This window comes from Haliaeetus leucocephalus, unplaced genomic scaffold, assembly GCF_000737465.1.
Source record: "Haliaeetus leucocephalus isolate CR32 unplaced genomic scaffold, Haliaeetus_leucocephalus-4.0 Scaffold295, whole genome shotgun sequence".
Classification (NCBI taxonomy): Eukaryota; Metazoa; Chordata; class Aves; order Accipitriformes; family Accipitridae; genus Haliaeetus; species Haliaeetus leucocephalus.
Genome location: NW_010972731.1, coordinates 9984884 through 9999387, shown reverse-complemented (window position 1 = coordinate 9999387; position 14504 = coordinate 9984884). Strand labels below are relative to the sequence as shown.

Below are 14504 nucleotides of genomic sequence, written 5' to 3'. Positions count from 1 at the left end.
CCGGGCGGGCGGCCTTGTGCTGCCGGCGGAGTCTGTCGCCCGGCCGCACTCGGGGAGTTTTCCCCCCTCCTCTTCCTCCTCCTCCTCCTCCTGCGGGGCCGAGTGGGGTCGGGCTGGCTCCGTGGGAACATGGCTGCTGGAGCCCCCCCCAGCGCTGCGGCTGCAGCCGCCCGAGTCCCAGCCCTGCCGGGAACGGGCTCTGGAGCCGGGACGGTGACGGGGTTCCCATCCCATCACAGGGAACACTTGCCCGTGAGAAGGGGCCTCCAAAACGCCAGTGAATGACTGGCCCGCGAGACGGCATGGCTGCCCTCCCCGCAGCCCCGCTCGGGGTGCATCAGCACCCTTCTGCCGTCGGGTTTTACCTCTGGCTCCGTCAGAGGGGCAGTCGCTGTCTTCCACTGTCGTGTCTCTCTGAACTCAGATAAGCGCGGCTCTATCTGAGGTGTCTCATAATTTGCAGAGAACAGCGAGTGCATCTCCAGCAGGAGACGATGGGATTTTAATTTCAGTAAAGGTTCTTGTGAGGAGCTCAGGGGTGCTCACGGAAAGGCACGGAGTACCGCGTGTAAGCGGGTCACAGTGCCCATGGGCTCATCCCCTGTGGCCCCACAGCACCTGTGGCCCCACACTTGGTGCTGCAGGCAGTTCACCCCAGCTCCCCGCGGTGTCCAACCGAGCATACCGGTGGTTGTTTGCTGCGCCGTTACAGAGCGCTGCAGGAGCTCTGGGCTGCTCTTGGGCAGGGCCACGGTGCTTCTGCTGGACATCAGGCTCAGGAGGCAGAGGAGGGCTCGGTCTGGCCTTGGGTGCCTGCAGGCTCGCAGCGGGGGAAAGGACACCTGGCACAGTCAGTGCATCGGAGCATCATGGCAGGCGGTGGGAGGCAGCCCGTGGGGCCACACACCGAGCTCGCTTGCCCCTCCATCTCAGCAGCGGTTTCCCAGCGGAGATGTCCCCAGTTCCAGAGCAGGGCAGTGCTTGTCAGCTGCCAAGCAGGTTGGGAGGCACCGTAACATGGTGCTCGCTCCCAGCTCTGCTGGGGTCCTGGTTTGTCTCCTTGCTGGGCAGGTGCGAGTCGTGCCTGTGGCACAAGGATGCCGGTTTCTGACCGTGAGCAGGTCAGAGCTTCTCTGAGCAGCACCTGCCTGCTGAGCACTGGGCTGGTGCTCTGGCCCTTGTAGCTGGGGTTCATGCCTGGGGAGGCAGCTCAGGCACTGCACGGGGAGGGCTGTCTGCAGACACAGGCAGGTCCACTGCCCTGTGTTGTACTTGGGTCACAGTGGACCCTGTAGCTGCGAGTGTTCAGCTCATTTTGCAGCGGTACCAGTGGCAGGTGACAGGAGAGCCAGAACAGGCACAGGTGGAACTCTCTGAAGCCGTTTCCCTCTCCTAAGGCTGTCCTGCAGCATGCCCAGTTCCTCCTGCCCTTTGGAGAGGAGCTGCAGCAGTGTCCTTTGCCTGGTCTCAGCAGGTCTGTGTCATTCCCCCACCCTCCCTCCGACATCAGACACTGTCACCCATCTCGCAGCACCTAAAAGCAAACAGCTGGGAGCAGCCCTGCAATACAAGCGTGTAAGGACAGGAGCAGCAGTGGTTTGTTTAAACCAGAGTAGCAGGATGGGCGATGGAGCAGGACATGGGTCCTGGCTGAGCTCCTTGCTCAGAGGGCAGCTGCGTGTGCTCAGTGCCTGGCTGGCAAGCAGCCCCCCTGATCCTGAGCTGGGGTCCCCCCACACAGTCCTTGGCCCTGTGAGCTCTCCAGGCTTTTCCGCTTCCCATGTGCACGGTCGGTGTGGGGAGTTTGGGGCTGGGAGCCTCACGGGCAGCACAGGACTGACCCTCCGGGCACTGCTCCTGCAGAAGCCAGGGCAGCGCTTGCCAGCGCCCGTCTGAATGAAGAAAAGGGGCTGCCCCCGGGACAGGCCCTGCCTGGGGCATGTAAGGGCACCTGTGGGCACCCGGCGTGGTGCTGGTCCAGGAGCTGTGTCCCCCTCCCGCACACCCTTCAGCACCGCCGAGCGGCCGATCTCCCGCCCCGAGCTGTGGTTCAGCCTGGGATCCTCCATGTGAAGGGACTCGTCTGTGACCAGGAGGGACGCAGCCTGTGACAGTGAGTGGCAGTGGTGACAGGCAGCTGCTGAGCGAGGCAGGGGCAGCGATGGGAGCGCAGCCGGGTGAGCAGCCTGCTGCCCAGGGCCTGGCTTTGCATCTGGATCGATGGAGAGATCACGCCGGAGCAGCGGAGCCTCCAAATTAGTTCAGCTAAAACAATTAAATGACACTTCCCTGGTTTTATTACTTTTTCTTTTTAACCTCACGAATGTGCCAAAACTTAAGCACAGAGGCCGCTAATGTATCAAACGTGGAATTGATTTTCCTCCTTGCAAGTGGAGCAATTAAATGTGGAGCAGGTCTAACCCGCAGCGTGATGAGCTCCTGTCACTCTGCCAAGAGGCCGGGGAGCGGGAGAGCAGGGTCCTGCCAACGGCCATGTCCCGGGGAAGGGCAGAGCTGACCCTGGGAACTGCTGGCTGTGAAGGGCTGCCCCACCGGGACCCCAGGGTGGGGAGGCTGCTCCTGGCCTGCCTGGAGGCTGTCCCCAGCTGCCAGCTGGGGAGAGGTGATGTTCCCGTGCTTGGGGAGCACTGCGGTGCGGTGGGGTCTCTGCAGGTAGCCTGGAGCACAGACCCCTTGAAAGGCAAAGGCTTTCCCCATCGTGAGCAGGGACTTCGCCTGCAGGAGCCCCTGGCTGCTGTGATGGCTGAGCGCCCGGTCCAGCTCCATCCTTCCTATTTTGTGCCCCAGTGGGGAGCTGAGCAGAGGGACCAAGTAGGTCTTCAATGCAGTTGAGAGCAGCACGAGAGCTGAGCTCCTCTGATGCTCTGAAAACATCAGTTCCTGTTTTTCCACATTTTCCCCTGCCCCGGAGTTGGTCTGACGTGGAGGTGGCAGAACCAGCGGGAGGGGACATCTCCTGATCCGCCTGTCCTTGCCGGCTCCAAATGTCGTGCTTGCTCACAGCTGCTGTTTTTGTTGGTGCCTCCTGTCTTAGCTCCTGCCATCGCCCCAGGCAGCCTTGGCTCCCTCTGCTCTGGGAGAGAGCACGCCAGGCAGAGCCAGACCCCTCTGCTTATCCCCCGTGCCAGACCACCGCCCAGGAGCTGCCTGCTCACTGACTTCAGACCCAAAACACCCGTGCCGTGCCCAGTTCCCATCAGCCTCTCTAATCCACCTCATTAGCTACAGATACACTACAGGAAAGGTATTTTTAGAAAGATCTGTTTTAAGACAACTGAAACCAAACAGCCAGCTACTGGGGAATATCGATTCATTACCAATCCTGGACTAAATGTTCAATATAGAGCTTTTTCCTACTGCAGGTAGAGTGTGCCAATAACCTTCAATATTTTCCAGAACACAGGGAAGACAGTGTCGTTTAATTTGTGGTTAACTTTGAGCAGTGACTCTAATTACAGCATCTCAGGGTGCAGTTTTCCTCCCTAGAATTCCTGAGTAACCCTGTCAGATGCTGCAGCGTTATTTTCACAGAGAGGGGCTTTTCCTAGCAGGTCCAGCGGCAGGCTGAGGCCGGCTCCTGCCTCGCAGGCTCCGCTGTGCCTCTGTCTGCCGGAGCTGGGCCAGGAGGCAGGCGCGGGCGCAGGGGAGAGCTCCGTCTGGCTCCCATGCGGACCCACCTGCCTGAATCCTGTCCCAGGGACCGCGCTTGGGCCAAGCCCAGGCTTCCCCGTGTGCCGGTGCGACAGGTCCCCAGGAGCACCTGCGCTGCTGGGGCTCTGCCCCGTGTCCCCCTCCCCGCGCCGCCTTTGGTTTCAGGGTGCTCCTGGGGCTGCGGCAGCACGAGGAGCACTGCTGGCCTCTGAGCGGTGGGCACTGTGGCTGCCCCGGGGGCCCAGACCCCGCCAACCGGGGAGCATCGCCTCGCTGTCCCCCCCGTCCCTCTGCCTGTGGGAGGGAGAGGAGGGAGCGTGCAAACCCGGCTTCTGCTCTCCGCCTCGCTAATTGCTCTCTGCTAATGGCCAGGTTGGCTCACGCACAAATGGGAGCCCATTAGGCTTTGCCCAACGACACGGACTGTTTTGTGGGCTTGACTGACAGTGCATTTTCCTAAAGTTAATTAGTGAGAAGAGAGGAAGGCAGCAAGCTTCAAGGATGCTTTGAAATTTCCTTGACTTCAGAGAGTGCCCTGGCTCTGAGGAATGGGTACGAAACCTCCTGCAGAGACTTCTGTGTGAGGAGCTGCCCTACAGGCAGCGTGTTCCCTGGTCACTGCCTTGCCTACGTCTGCCTGGGGCAGCGGTCCTGCCCTGCCCTCCTCTGGGTGGGCTCGGGTGCTGCACAGACCCTCACTCAGGTCCCGGGAAGGCTTCCCCTGCCAAGGTGCTGGGAGAAATGCAGGGAGGTAAATCCACGCAGGGCGCCAAGCCTTCAATATTAATGAGGTGTGTTCTTGCTCTGTCTTCCGTGACCTTGTTTGTAAATGCTGCAATTTGTTCTAACCTTCCCTTCAGTAGCACAAAATCCAGCTCATAACCTGGTGTGGCTGTGGGCACAGATGCTTCGTGAAGCTGACAAGCGAAGGACACCGGTCCCTGGTGACCTTGGGTGTCCGTCGAGGTGCTGTCTATGGTATCTGCCATGCAGTGTGTGCTCCGGGGATGGCTGGGGCGTGTGTGCTACCCACTGCCGCCAGGCTGGGAGCAGGGACCAGGGCAGGCTCCCGGGGCAGGTGGTGCCCGAGACCCTCCGGCAGCACAGCCGGCCACCCTGGCACGCGGCTGGCAGCACCCGGCCTTTGCGGCTGGAGACGGGTGTCTGCAGCCCTGGATCCTCTGCGTGATGACCGTGTTCCAGGTGCGTCCCCGGCAGCAGGCGTGTTAGATGTGGCTGGAGTTGCTCTTTGTTGGTGCTGGCGTGTGACATGGGGTCTGTGGGACCCGACGCTGGGTCGGTGTGGTTTGTTCTTGGTGCCGGCACGTTGTCCCGTCCTTTTGCACACTCCTGAGCGCTGGAAGATCACCAAGTGGGCAACATATCTCTGACACCAGCTTTTAATTAGGGAATCACTGCAGCAGCTGGGGCATATTGGGCGATTTTTTAAAATGAATATTAATTTTTAAAGTTTCACCTATGGAAGGACTTGCCTTGGAAATGGGAGATGGGGACACCCCAGCCTTTCTCGCTGAGCCACGGGGCGTCACCCAGCAGGTGGGCTCACACCGGGCTGGGGTGTGTGCGCTAGCTGGGGGGCTGTCTGCCCTGACCCAGCTGTAGCAGCAGGACCGGCGAGCTGGGTTCTGTGAGCATCGTGCTGGGAAGCCCTCGCCTCCCACTGCTTCCCAGCCGCACTCCCCTCGGCACTGGCCTTGGGTTTTGTTGGACCCTCACCTGCTGCTGGACGGTCATTTAGGATGATGGGAGTTACACATCGGCTCCTGTGCATGAAGGGCGTCGTCAGTGTGCCTTTTGGAAAAGATTTTGTTGACTTAAAGGACAGCACAAATCTCTGGAGCATTTAAATGATTAAAAATGAATCAGCAACAAAGTTAATTACTGCGTTCACACTGCTTTTATGCATTGAAATGTCCCTCATTAGCTGTCTGTGAGCACTGGTGTAAATTCTTTGAACATAAACATTTATTAAAGGCAGCCGATCCATCATTAAATCTGAGGCTGCCTTAGTGCAGGGCGGTGGCAGCGGGGACGCGGGGCCGGGCCAGCCGCTGCCTGGGCCACAGTCCCTCAGGGCCGCATTTCCCCGCTGCGGACATGGTGCAATCCCTGGAAGTGTGCGGGCTGGGAGGATGCAGCAAGTCCATCCTGCTCAGCATTGCAGGAGCCCCACTCCCCGGGCCAGCCTGCTCCCAGCCCCGTTACTGTAGTGCTGCCAGCCTTAGTGGGTCAGGGGAGGCGACACGGCTGTGGCACTGGGTGGACTCAGCCTGGGGGATTCCTGTTTGCCCCATGAACCCCTCGCAGGGGTCTTTCACTGCAAAGCACCAGCTGTGCAGCTTTCGGCCGGGGTGTCCCTGTGTCCTAGACGTCCACTGCAATGTCACTCAGCCAGGGAGAGCTTTTCATCTTCTTCACACCTCAGCTTCTCGCGTGCTTGACCCAGTTTTGCTTAAACCTCCTTGTAGCCTCACTTGAGCTTTCATATACTGATGCTGTCCGTGATCCTGCTGGTCCACCAGGCGAGAGTCAGTAGTGGCTGTCAGGTGCGTGCACCTACAGCATGGCACAGCGTGGCACGGCACAGCCCCCTCAGCAGCGGGCAGGGAGCTCAGGGTCAGTCTCCTGCTGCGGTGCTGACTCCTGTGCAGCAGCCAGGCTCACTCCGCCGTTGCAGGTGGGATTCTGCCTGTGCCTTCCCCTGCTCCTGCTGGGGCAGCGCAGCAGGGACGAAGGGCAGGCTGTGGCATGGGGAGGTGACCTGCTATCGGGTCGAGGTGGAGTGGTCCCACAGGACCATCCTGATGCCAGTCTGCGCTCTTGGAAGAGTTTCTGTGCTTGTCTCCAACAAGTTGAGGTGCAGCTGGAGACGTGCTGGCAGGCCACCCTTCTCCCAGCTCCCCGGTGCCACACGGAGCAGTGACTCTTGCTGCTGCCTCACCACCCTGCGAGCCCCAGCCGGCCTGGCCCCACCGGGAGGGTGGCGAGCGGGTGCTCGCTTGTGCTGGAGGATTTTGGCTCCCAGCCTGGCAGGCTCCCCTCTCCCTGCCTGTGCGCGGGCAGCGTTCCTGCGTGCAGCTGCTGAGCCTGTGACATCAGCTGGAAGAGGGAAAGCGCACAACCCTCATCACAAGAGCCAGCACTTGGGATTTTTTGCCAAATTACACAGTTTGTTTTTATGCCGATAAGTGGATGGAGTCCAGGATTATGCACACGTCAGTCTCTAGCCTCTGAGGAGAGCCCGGGATGCGCCTGCCACATCCTCGCACGCAGCCAGCTGCAGCAGGCAAATATTTACCCGGGAGCTGCCCTGCTCTCCTCCGTGCTCTGCAAGCTGGATGGAGGGGCTGGTGCTGTAACGGGATTATTGGATGGGTGCTCTCCCCACGCACGCTTATCTGCAATATCTCAATCATCTGATGAATTTTTGTACAAATTCCTCCCTGGAAGAGTGTTTCATGCATGTTCGACATCAAAGCAGTGCAGCCAGCAAGGGAGCACATGTTTCTTTAATGTGGGAGTGTTGTAGGGGCCGTGGGGTGCCCAAAGGCAGATTATAAGAAAATTAATAATTCAGGTCTAGGAAAGGTGCTGGTGAGAAGTTAACTCCTTCAGGGCACTGCCTTCGTGCTGGCACAGCCACAGCTGGGGCCGGGCTCTCCGCTGCTGCTGTCCCACAGCCATGGGGCTGTGGGGGCTGCCCAGGGATGTGCCAGCTCCCAGGCACCGTGGGGCATAGTGACGCTGGCTCGGCCGCGTCAGGGGAGAGCAGCTCTTCTGGGGCTGTGCCAGCGATGGGATGTACCTGACGTGTGTCCCCTCCCCAGTAACGTGGGCAAACACAATCTCTAAATCTGCAGGTTGGAAGGGGGCATTAATGCCCATATCAAATGGCACTAAAGGGCTTTAAGAATTGAGTACCTATAATGAAAATAATCTCTAATTCAAGAGGAATTAAGGCTGTCTCTCCAGCTAGAGTAATGCGCTGAGCGGGGGATTTGGCTGGTGCCGGGGATGCCTCCCACTCCTCCCGGTACGCCCAGCAGGTCCTACTGCATGGGAGCCCCCAGCCTTGGGGTAGTGTCTGTAGGGGCACGTCAAGCATAGGTGTCTGCAGCGCCCGGCTGATGGGCTGTCCTGGGGGGAGCTGTGATGCCCCTGATAGTTAAATGCCTCTGTTGGTCAGAGCATCGGCCTTCTTGGCAAGAGCAATGGAAAGCAAATGAAGTGAAAAGCCCGTGGCTGCTGAATGGCATTTGTGGGAAATGAGGGGTGCGCTGTGTCCCACTGTTACTGCTGGAAGGGCTTCAGACACCTCCTGCCGAGGCTTGTCCCTCCTTGGAGGGGACACATCCCGCACATCCCTGGAGCGATGCTCCATGGGCCAAGGCCATGTCTGGGGTCTTGCAGCTGCGGGTGGGTGTGGGCAGCGGTGCAGGCAGCAGCTCCCACCTGTGCAGGGAGCCCAGGCTGGGGCAAAGCACAGCATCCTCTGCAGAGAGCGGCAGGGCTGTGCCGGCGCTGGGCACGATCCCTTGTGGTTCTTGTCTCCCAGGCAGTCGGAGGGAGCTGGGTGCAGGGGAGGCACAGGCTGCTCTGCTCTCCAGCCCACGGCATTGCTGCAAGGCCAGAGTGGAATTTGCTCCACTATGTCCCTAATGATTTCTGTGCAGAGCTGCCCTGGTATTCACTCAGCATCAGCGTTTTTGACCTCCTCTGTTTCTGCCGCATGGCAGATTCCCATCACCAGGATACAGTGCGGATGGCTTGTGGACCAGTGCTGGGTGGAGAAAGCCTCGGTGTTTCTCCAGCCTGACCATACTGATGGGGAGAGGGCTGGCAGCAGCTGGTGTGACACCAGCATGGGCAGCACTGTCATGCTGCAGGGGAACCGGAGGGGCCTTGGAGGGCAGGGCTGGGGCCGAGGGAAGCAGCCTCATGCTGCCCTCCCAGACCACCAAAGTCACCCCCCGCCCTTCCCACGGCAGATGCGACCCCCCAGCTCCACTGTCACGGGGGGACCCTTTATCTAGCAAGGTGGTGAGGACGGCCGTGCCATCCGCCTCCCAGCAGCACCATCCTTGTCCCTGGTTCAGGAGGAGACGGCAGCTGACCGTCCCTTGGCACCCAGCAGCTCTCCCAAGAGCGGCAGGTTTGGTGTCTCCTCTGCACCCCACAAGTGCTCCAGCCATCCCTCCCTGCCCGTGTCGCCGGTACGTCACCGCCACCGTGCTGGTGTCAGCTCTGGCACTGCCTGGCAGAGGCTCGCTCAGCATGCGCCAGGAGCCGGTGCCGAGGCCGTCTGCAGATCTTTAGCAAAGTCACAGGCATCCAGGACGGGTCCCCGAAGCGGCAGGAGCGGCTCCTGCCTGAGCCCTGGCCGTGCGGTGCCGCAAGCCAGTTACCGAGAGCCTTCACACCTAAACACACGAGCCTTGGGCTTAAAACTATGTGACATGCTATTTGTATGCAAATAACTCTGTGAATGCAGAAGTCCAAAAATATCATTTTAAAGTCAACTGTAATTAAGTTTGCAATGCATTTCTCTGCTCTTGCAGCCCTGGGGATCCCGCCGTTAACGTAAAGATGAATGCCTGGATGACATTTCTCCCCCTTGCATGGTTTCACTGGTGATTTATTTATCTATTCGGGTTGTGTTTTGTTGTCTCAGCAGTCTCTGTTGTTCAGGAACAGCAAACACTGGGAGTCCATTTAAAAAAAAAACAACTCTTGTCTCATTTCAGTAATTTACTATGCAGAGATTTTGTGTTTTTCGTAATGGATTAGAACCTGTAATTTCGTTTTTTGAATACATGGACCTAATAGCTCACGTAATGAAAGTCTAACAAGCCTGAAGATGAGCCATTAATGAAACAGCAGTTTTATGATTCTCTGCCAATATATTGTAATAGTGAATCACTTATAAAGCTGTCCTGTGCTGATTTATGATGAAACTTGTTTGTGATAACGGAGATACAGCCGTGGTGCCTGCCACTAAATTAGCATTTCCTGACAGTCATTAAACAATGGGAATCATAATCTGGATTTATGGTGTTTGAAGCAGAGCAGTGGGAAAGGCCAATTAAGCCACGTCTGTGCTCAGGTACCTCTGTAAAACAGCCCTGTTAATTTATGTTAACTAATCAGTTTGGTCTCTTTCAAATGAGGAAACCGGTCAAGTGCATGTGAGGGTGCGCGGGCTGGCTGCCGTGCTGCCCCAGGACAGGCGGCCCCGTCCCCTCGCGTGGCTCCGTCCCCTCGCCGACGGGGCAGCGGGGTGGCAGCTCCGGGGCCATGCGGGGCACGGGGACTGCAGCCCTGTGCCAGCACCTGGGGGAGTGAGGCTGGGCTCGGCCATCGTCCCCAGTAGCTCCCCAGCAACCTGGCGCAGACCTCTGGGCACGTCTCTTCAGTATCTCTCCGCGGGTCTCTTCCAGCTGCTCATCTGGTCCCCCTGGGCCACGGTCTCTTCTTGTCCCCACGTCACCTTCACAGGGAGTGTCCTGTGTCCACCAGGGACCCACCGCCCTCGGTGCGTGCTGCCACCTTCCGCAATGTCCCTGGTCTTCCATCGCGGTCCCCTTGTCACACAGGATGTTGTGGGCTGCTGTTGTATCTCCTCCCAGTTAGGGCTTTGTCCTGGTTTCAGCTGGGATGTAGTTAACTGTCTTCCTAGTAGCTGGTACAGTGCTATGTTTTGAGTTCAGTATGCGAAGAATGTTGATAACACTGATGTTTTCAGTTGTTGCTCAGTAGTGTTTAGACTACACTCAAGGATTTTTCAGCTTCTCATGCCCAGCCAGGGCACCTGACCCAAACTGGCCAACAGGGTATTCCATACCATGTGACGTCCCATCTAGTATAGGAACTGGGAAGTGGGGGCAGGGAATTGCCGCTCGGGGACTGGCTGGGTGTCGGTCAGTGGGTGGTGAGCAATTGCCCTGCGCATCATTTGTACATTTCAATCCTTTTATTACTACTGTTGTCATTTTATTAGTGTTATCATTATCATTATTAGTTTCTTCTTTTCTGTTCTATTAAATCGTTCTTATCTCAACCCAGGAGTTTTACTTCTTTTCCCGATTTTCTCCCCCATCCCACTGGATGGGGGGGGAGTGAGTGAGCGGCTGTGTGGTGCCTATTTGCTGGCTGGGGTTAAACCACGACAGGCTTTCATCAAGTTTCTACAGAGCAAGCCCCAAAGCTGGTGGCTGTGGACTGTATTTTAGGGACCCTGGAGGTGTCTGGTCTCGGTCACTGGGCTGATGCAGCTCTCAGAAACACCCATGTTGCAGCATGCCAGCGAGGCAGTGTGGCCATGGTGGTTGTGCAGGGTTTATCCCATGAATAAATCAGCGCCTCACTCTCTCGAGCTGAATTGCTGCAGACAGGGTTGCTGATGTTTGCTCTCCCTGAGCGCTTCTGTCCCGAGGCCTCGCTGCGTTACCCAGACATCCATAGCTCCAGCTCTATTGAAGTGACTGTTGTACCAGCTCCTCCCCAGATCCTTCCCCGGGTCCCCTTGCAAGGGTGAGCATCTGCTGGGATGCCCAGCCGGGGCAGACCCTGTCTGGGGGATGTGCGTTGCAGTGGAGCAGGGGGCTTACACGGAATCCCACGAGCTGAATTAATGATGTGCCTGCTCATGCAGCGGCTGCCGGTGCCATGGGGCTGCCAGGGTGCGGATGCGGCTGGAGGGCAGCAGCCTCGCTGCCCAGTCCCCCTCACTGCAATGCACTTGCTGTGCACTGAAGCACCTTCCCGCGTCCGTGAGAGGAGCAAGCTGGCTGAGCTCACCCATTCCTTTTGGAAGAGCGCTGCTGCATCCCTGGAAAGATGCGGTGGGAGGTGACTGACTTGGGGACGCCTGTCCTGCTCCCCGGGGTCCCCGTGGCCAGGCTGCCTGAGTGGTCTCCGGCAGCCAGTGTTCTGGGCTGCTCTGTTCTGGGCATGTGTGGGCACCTCACGTTAAACATACTGGCTCTCTTTTAAAGGAAACACTCCTGGGGGCACTTTTCACAGTTCCTTGTAAAATTCTCCCCAGGCAGCGCCTGACTGTGCCTCTCAGCCTGTGTTCTGCTGCACAGCTGAATCCAAATCAGCCAGTTTATGAACAGGAGCCACCAACTCGTGCTGCAAAGTGGGAAAAGTGACAGATGCTTCTGAGCTATGAACGTAACGGCAATAGAAGGTGACCTTCCAGCCTGCACCTCTCCCCGAGGGGCTGGGGCAGGAGGGCAGCAGCCACGGGGCAGGTGCCCGGCTCGCTACAGCACTGCTGCTGGGAGGGCTCCTGTGTGCCCAGAGCTGTTGTGGCAGCAGCATGCTCCCTGGCATGGGTGCTGGTGCCAGTCGGTACCTGTGGGGCGCTGGCCTCATCCTGTCTGCTGGCATTCCCTGCCCGCTCCAGCCAGGGGACCCGCAGCGCCATGAGTCTGGCTGCAATGGATTTGATCATTTACTCTAGTAATACAGGACCAATTTATAAATCTTTCCATCCCATTAGTTTTTATTTGATTTGGATGTTCACATGTCAAAGCAAATTATTTAATTAGCGCTAAGCTGGGCTGCAGGGATGCTACATTTTCCCCCGGTCTGGTGCTCCCTCCCTGGCCTTGCAGCCCAGCTCCCTGTGCCAGAAAGAGATGGGTGTACACAGGACCCTGTCTCAGAGCCCTTGGGCCTGATCAAGCCCTGGCAGTGTGGGTGATACCCTCATGGGCACAAGCCCCACGTCCCCTGGCAGCCCCTTGCTCCTGGCTCCCACCAGCGGAGCAGCACAGCACCCTGGGGCCTCATCCATCACCCTGCAGCTTCCCATGGTGTGGTATCGCATAGCCACCACGCTCCTGCATCCCGGCCCTGGCACCGTTTGCCATCACTGGGCACAAGGATTGTGTACAGGCAGCACTGATTTCCTGCCCACCTGTGGGATGAAGGCAGAGGATGAGGGAGCTGTGCTCCCGCTGGGTGCCAGAGACTGGCACACTCCTGGGCTGGCACCCTCCTCTGCCCCGGGCACAGCACTTGCTGTGGTGCCAGCAGCACAGGGTGTACAGGAGCCTGGGTACGTTGTAATGTGATCGGGGAGGAAACACGCTACGTAATTGCAGTAATTCCGGAAGGAGCCACTATAATTTCTGTTGCAAATGGCAACTGGTATAGGAATGGGGGATGAAAGGCTGCAGCAGAGGCTGTCTGCTGGGTGATGCATCCATGCAAGCGACCAGGGTGGGTGGCAGGACCCACTCCCCGGCTGCAGACTGAGCTCCGGTGCTTTCCTTGCATTGATAACAACTTTACTGCTGATGGGGACAGAGCAGCCCCGGCTGCTGCGCAGTGCCAGGGTCCCCAGCAGCCTGGCCGTGCCCTTGCCCTCCGTCCTGCCTGGCACTGGCCTCCCTCGGGAGCCGAGCATCGGTGCCCCTGTCCTTTGTGCAGGGGGGGTCCCTTGGGGCTGGGATGGACCCGGGAGACAGCCACGGCTGGGAGCCTTCTGCAGCGCTGCAGGAGGGAGCTGTGCCTGCCTTGTCCTGCCTTGTCGTGCCGGGAGGGGACACCCCACCAGCCCCACGTTGCGGACACCACCTCCCGGTGCCTGGCCTGGCTCCTTCCTCACTATCACCTTTTGCTTCACTTGCAGGAGCCTGATGCCGCGAACGCTCGACAGCCAGATCACAGTGGAGAAGACCCCCAGCTACTTTGTCACCAAGGAGGCACCACGGCGGATCTTCAACATGTCCCGGGACACGAAGCTGATCGTGGTGGTGAGGAACCCAGTCACGCGGGCCATCTCGGACTACACGCAGACGCTCTCCAAGAAGCCGGACATCCCCACCTTCGAGGGGCTGTCCTTCCGCAACCGCAGCCTGGGGCTGGTGGACACCTCCTGGAATGCCATCCGCATCGGGATGTACGCCGTGCACCTGGAGAGCTGGCTGCAATACTTCCCCCTCTCCCAGATCCACTTTGTCAGCGGGGAGAAGCTGATCACGGACCCAGCCGGGGAGATGGGCAAAGTCCAGGACTTCCTGGGCATCAAACGGGTTATCACAGACAAGCACTTCTACTTCAACAAGACAAAAGGCTTTCCTTGCCTGAAAAAGTCGGAGAGCAGCGGCTTGCCTCGCTGCCTGGGCAAGTCCAAAGGCAGGACTCATGTGCAGATAGACCCCGAGGTGATCGAGCAGCTTCGGGACTTTTATAGACCTTATAATATCAAATTCTATGAAACAGTCGGGCAGGACTTCAGGTGGGAATAAGTGTCCAGGAGCAGAGCTGCGGTGACATGAGGCTGCAGTCTTCCATGAGGGGGGGCCCAGGAGGGCTAGAGCCAGGACCCCCCGGCCAGCCTGTCCTGCCCAGAATCCATGAGCAGAAGCAGGTGGGGGGCTTCCCTGGCCCTTGGGAGGCCGGGATGCTCCAGGGCCAGCCAAGACAGGGGAAGACACAGAGTCCTGCCACAGCCACGGAGGGATGCGTGCCCAGTGGGCATTGCCCATCCCGGCAGTGCTGTGGCTTGTGCCATGGGGTTGCATTTGATTTTACTGCCACATGGTCCCTGAGGCCATGGTGATGGCCCTGCCCTGCAGCCTATGTGCAGGCTGCTCCAAAGCACGTCCCTCCTCTGCGTCCCAAAGCAAACGGGCACTCCTGGACACCCCCAACTGCGGGCATCGGCCGTGGGGCTGTCCCTTGGTGCCACGTCCCACCACGGTGCTGGAGTGGGCAGAGCTCTGGCTGCTCCGCTTTGCCTTCGTCACTTAAGCGCAGTGTGTAACCATGAGGACAGTGAGATGTATCTGCTTGAA

The 14504-nt window shown here is 58.7% G+C and overlaps 1 protein-coding gene across 1 annotated transcript in view; it reads left to right on the top strand.

The window, feature by feature from the left end:
* Window positions 1-14005, top strand: part of HS3ST2 (heparan sulfate (glucosamine) 3-O-sulfotransferase 2) — a 49705-nt gene extending 35700 nt beyond the window's left edge. Inside the window, exon 3 of the mRNA XM_010570630.1 lies at window positions 13337-14005. Within this exon, the coding sequence (XP_010568932.1) occupies window positions 13337-13955 (619 nt within the window). The 3' untranslated portion in view covers window positions 13956-14005. The remainder of the gene's footprint in view (window positions 1-13336) is intronic.
* Window positions 14006-14504: the final 499 nt, after the last annotated feature.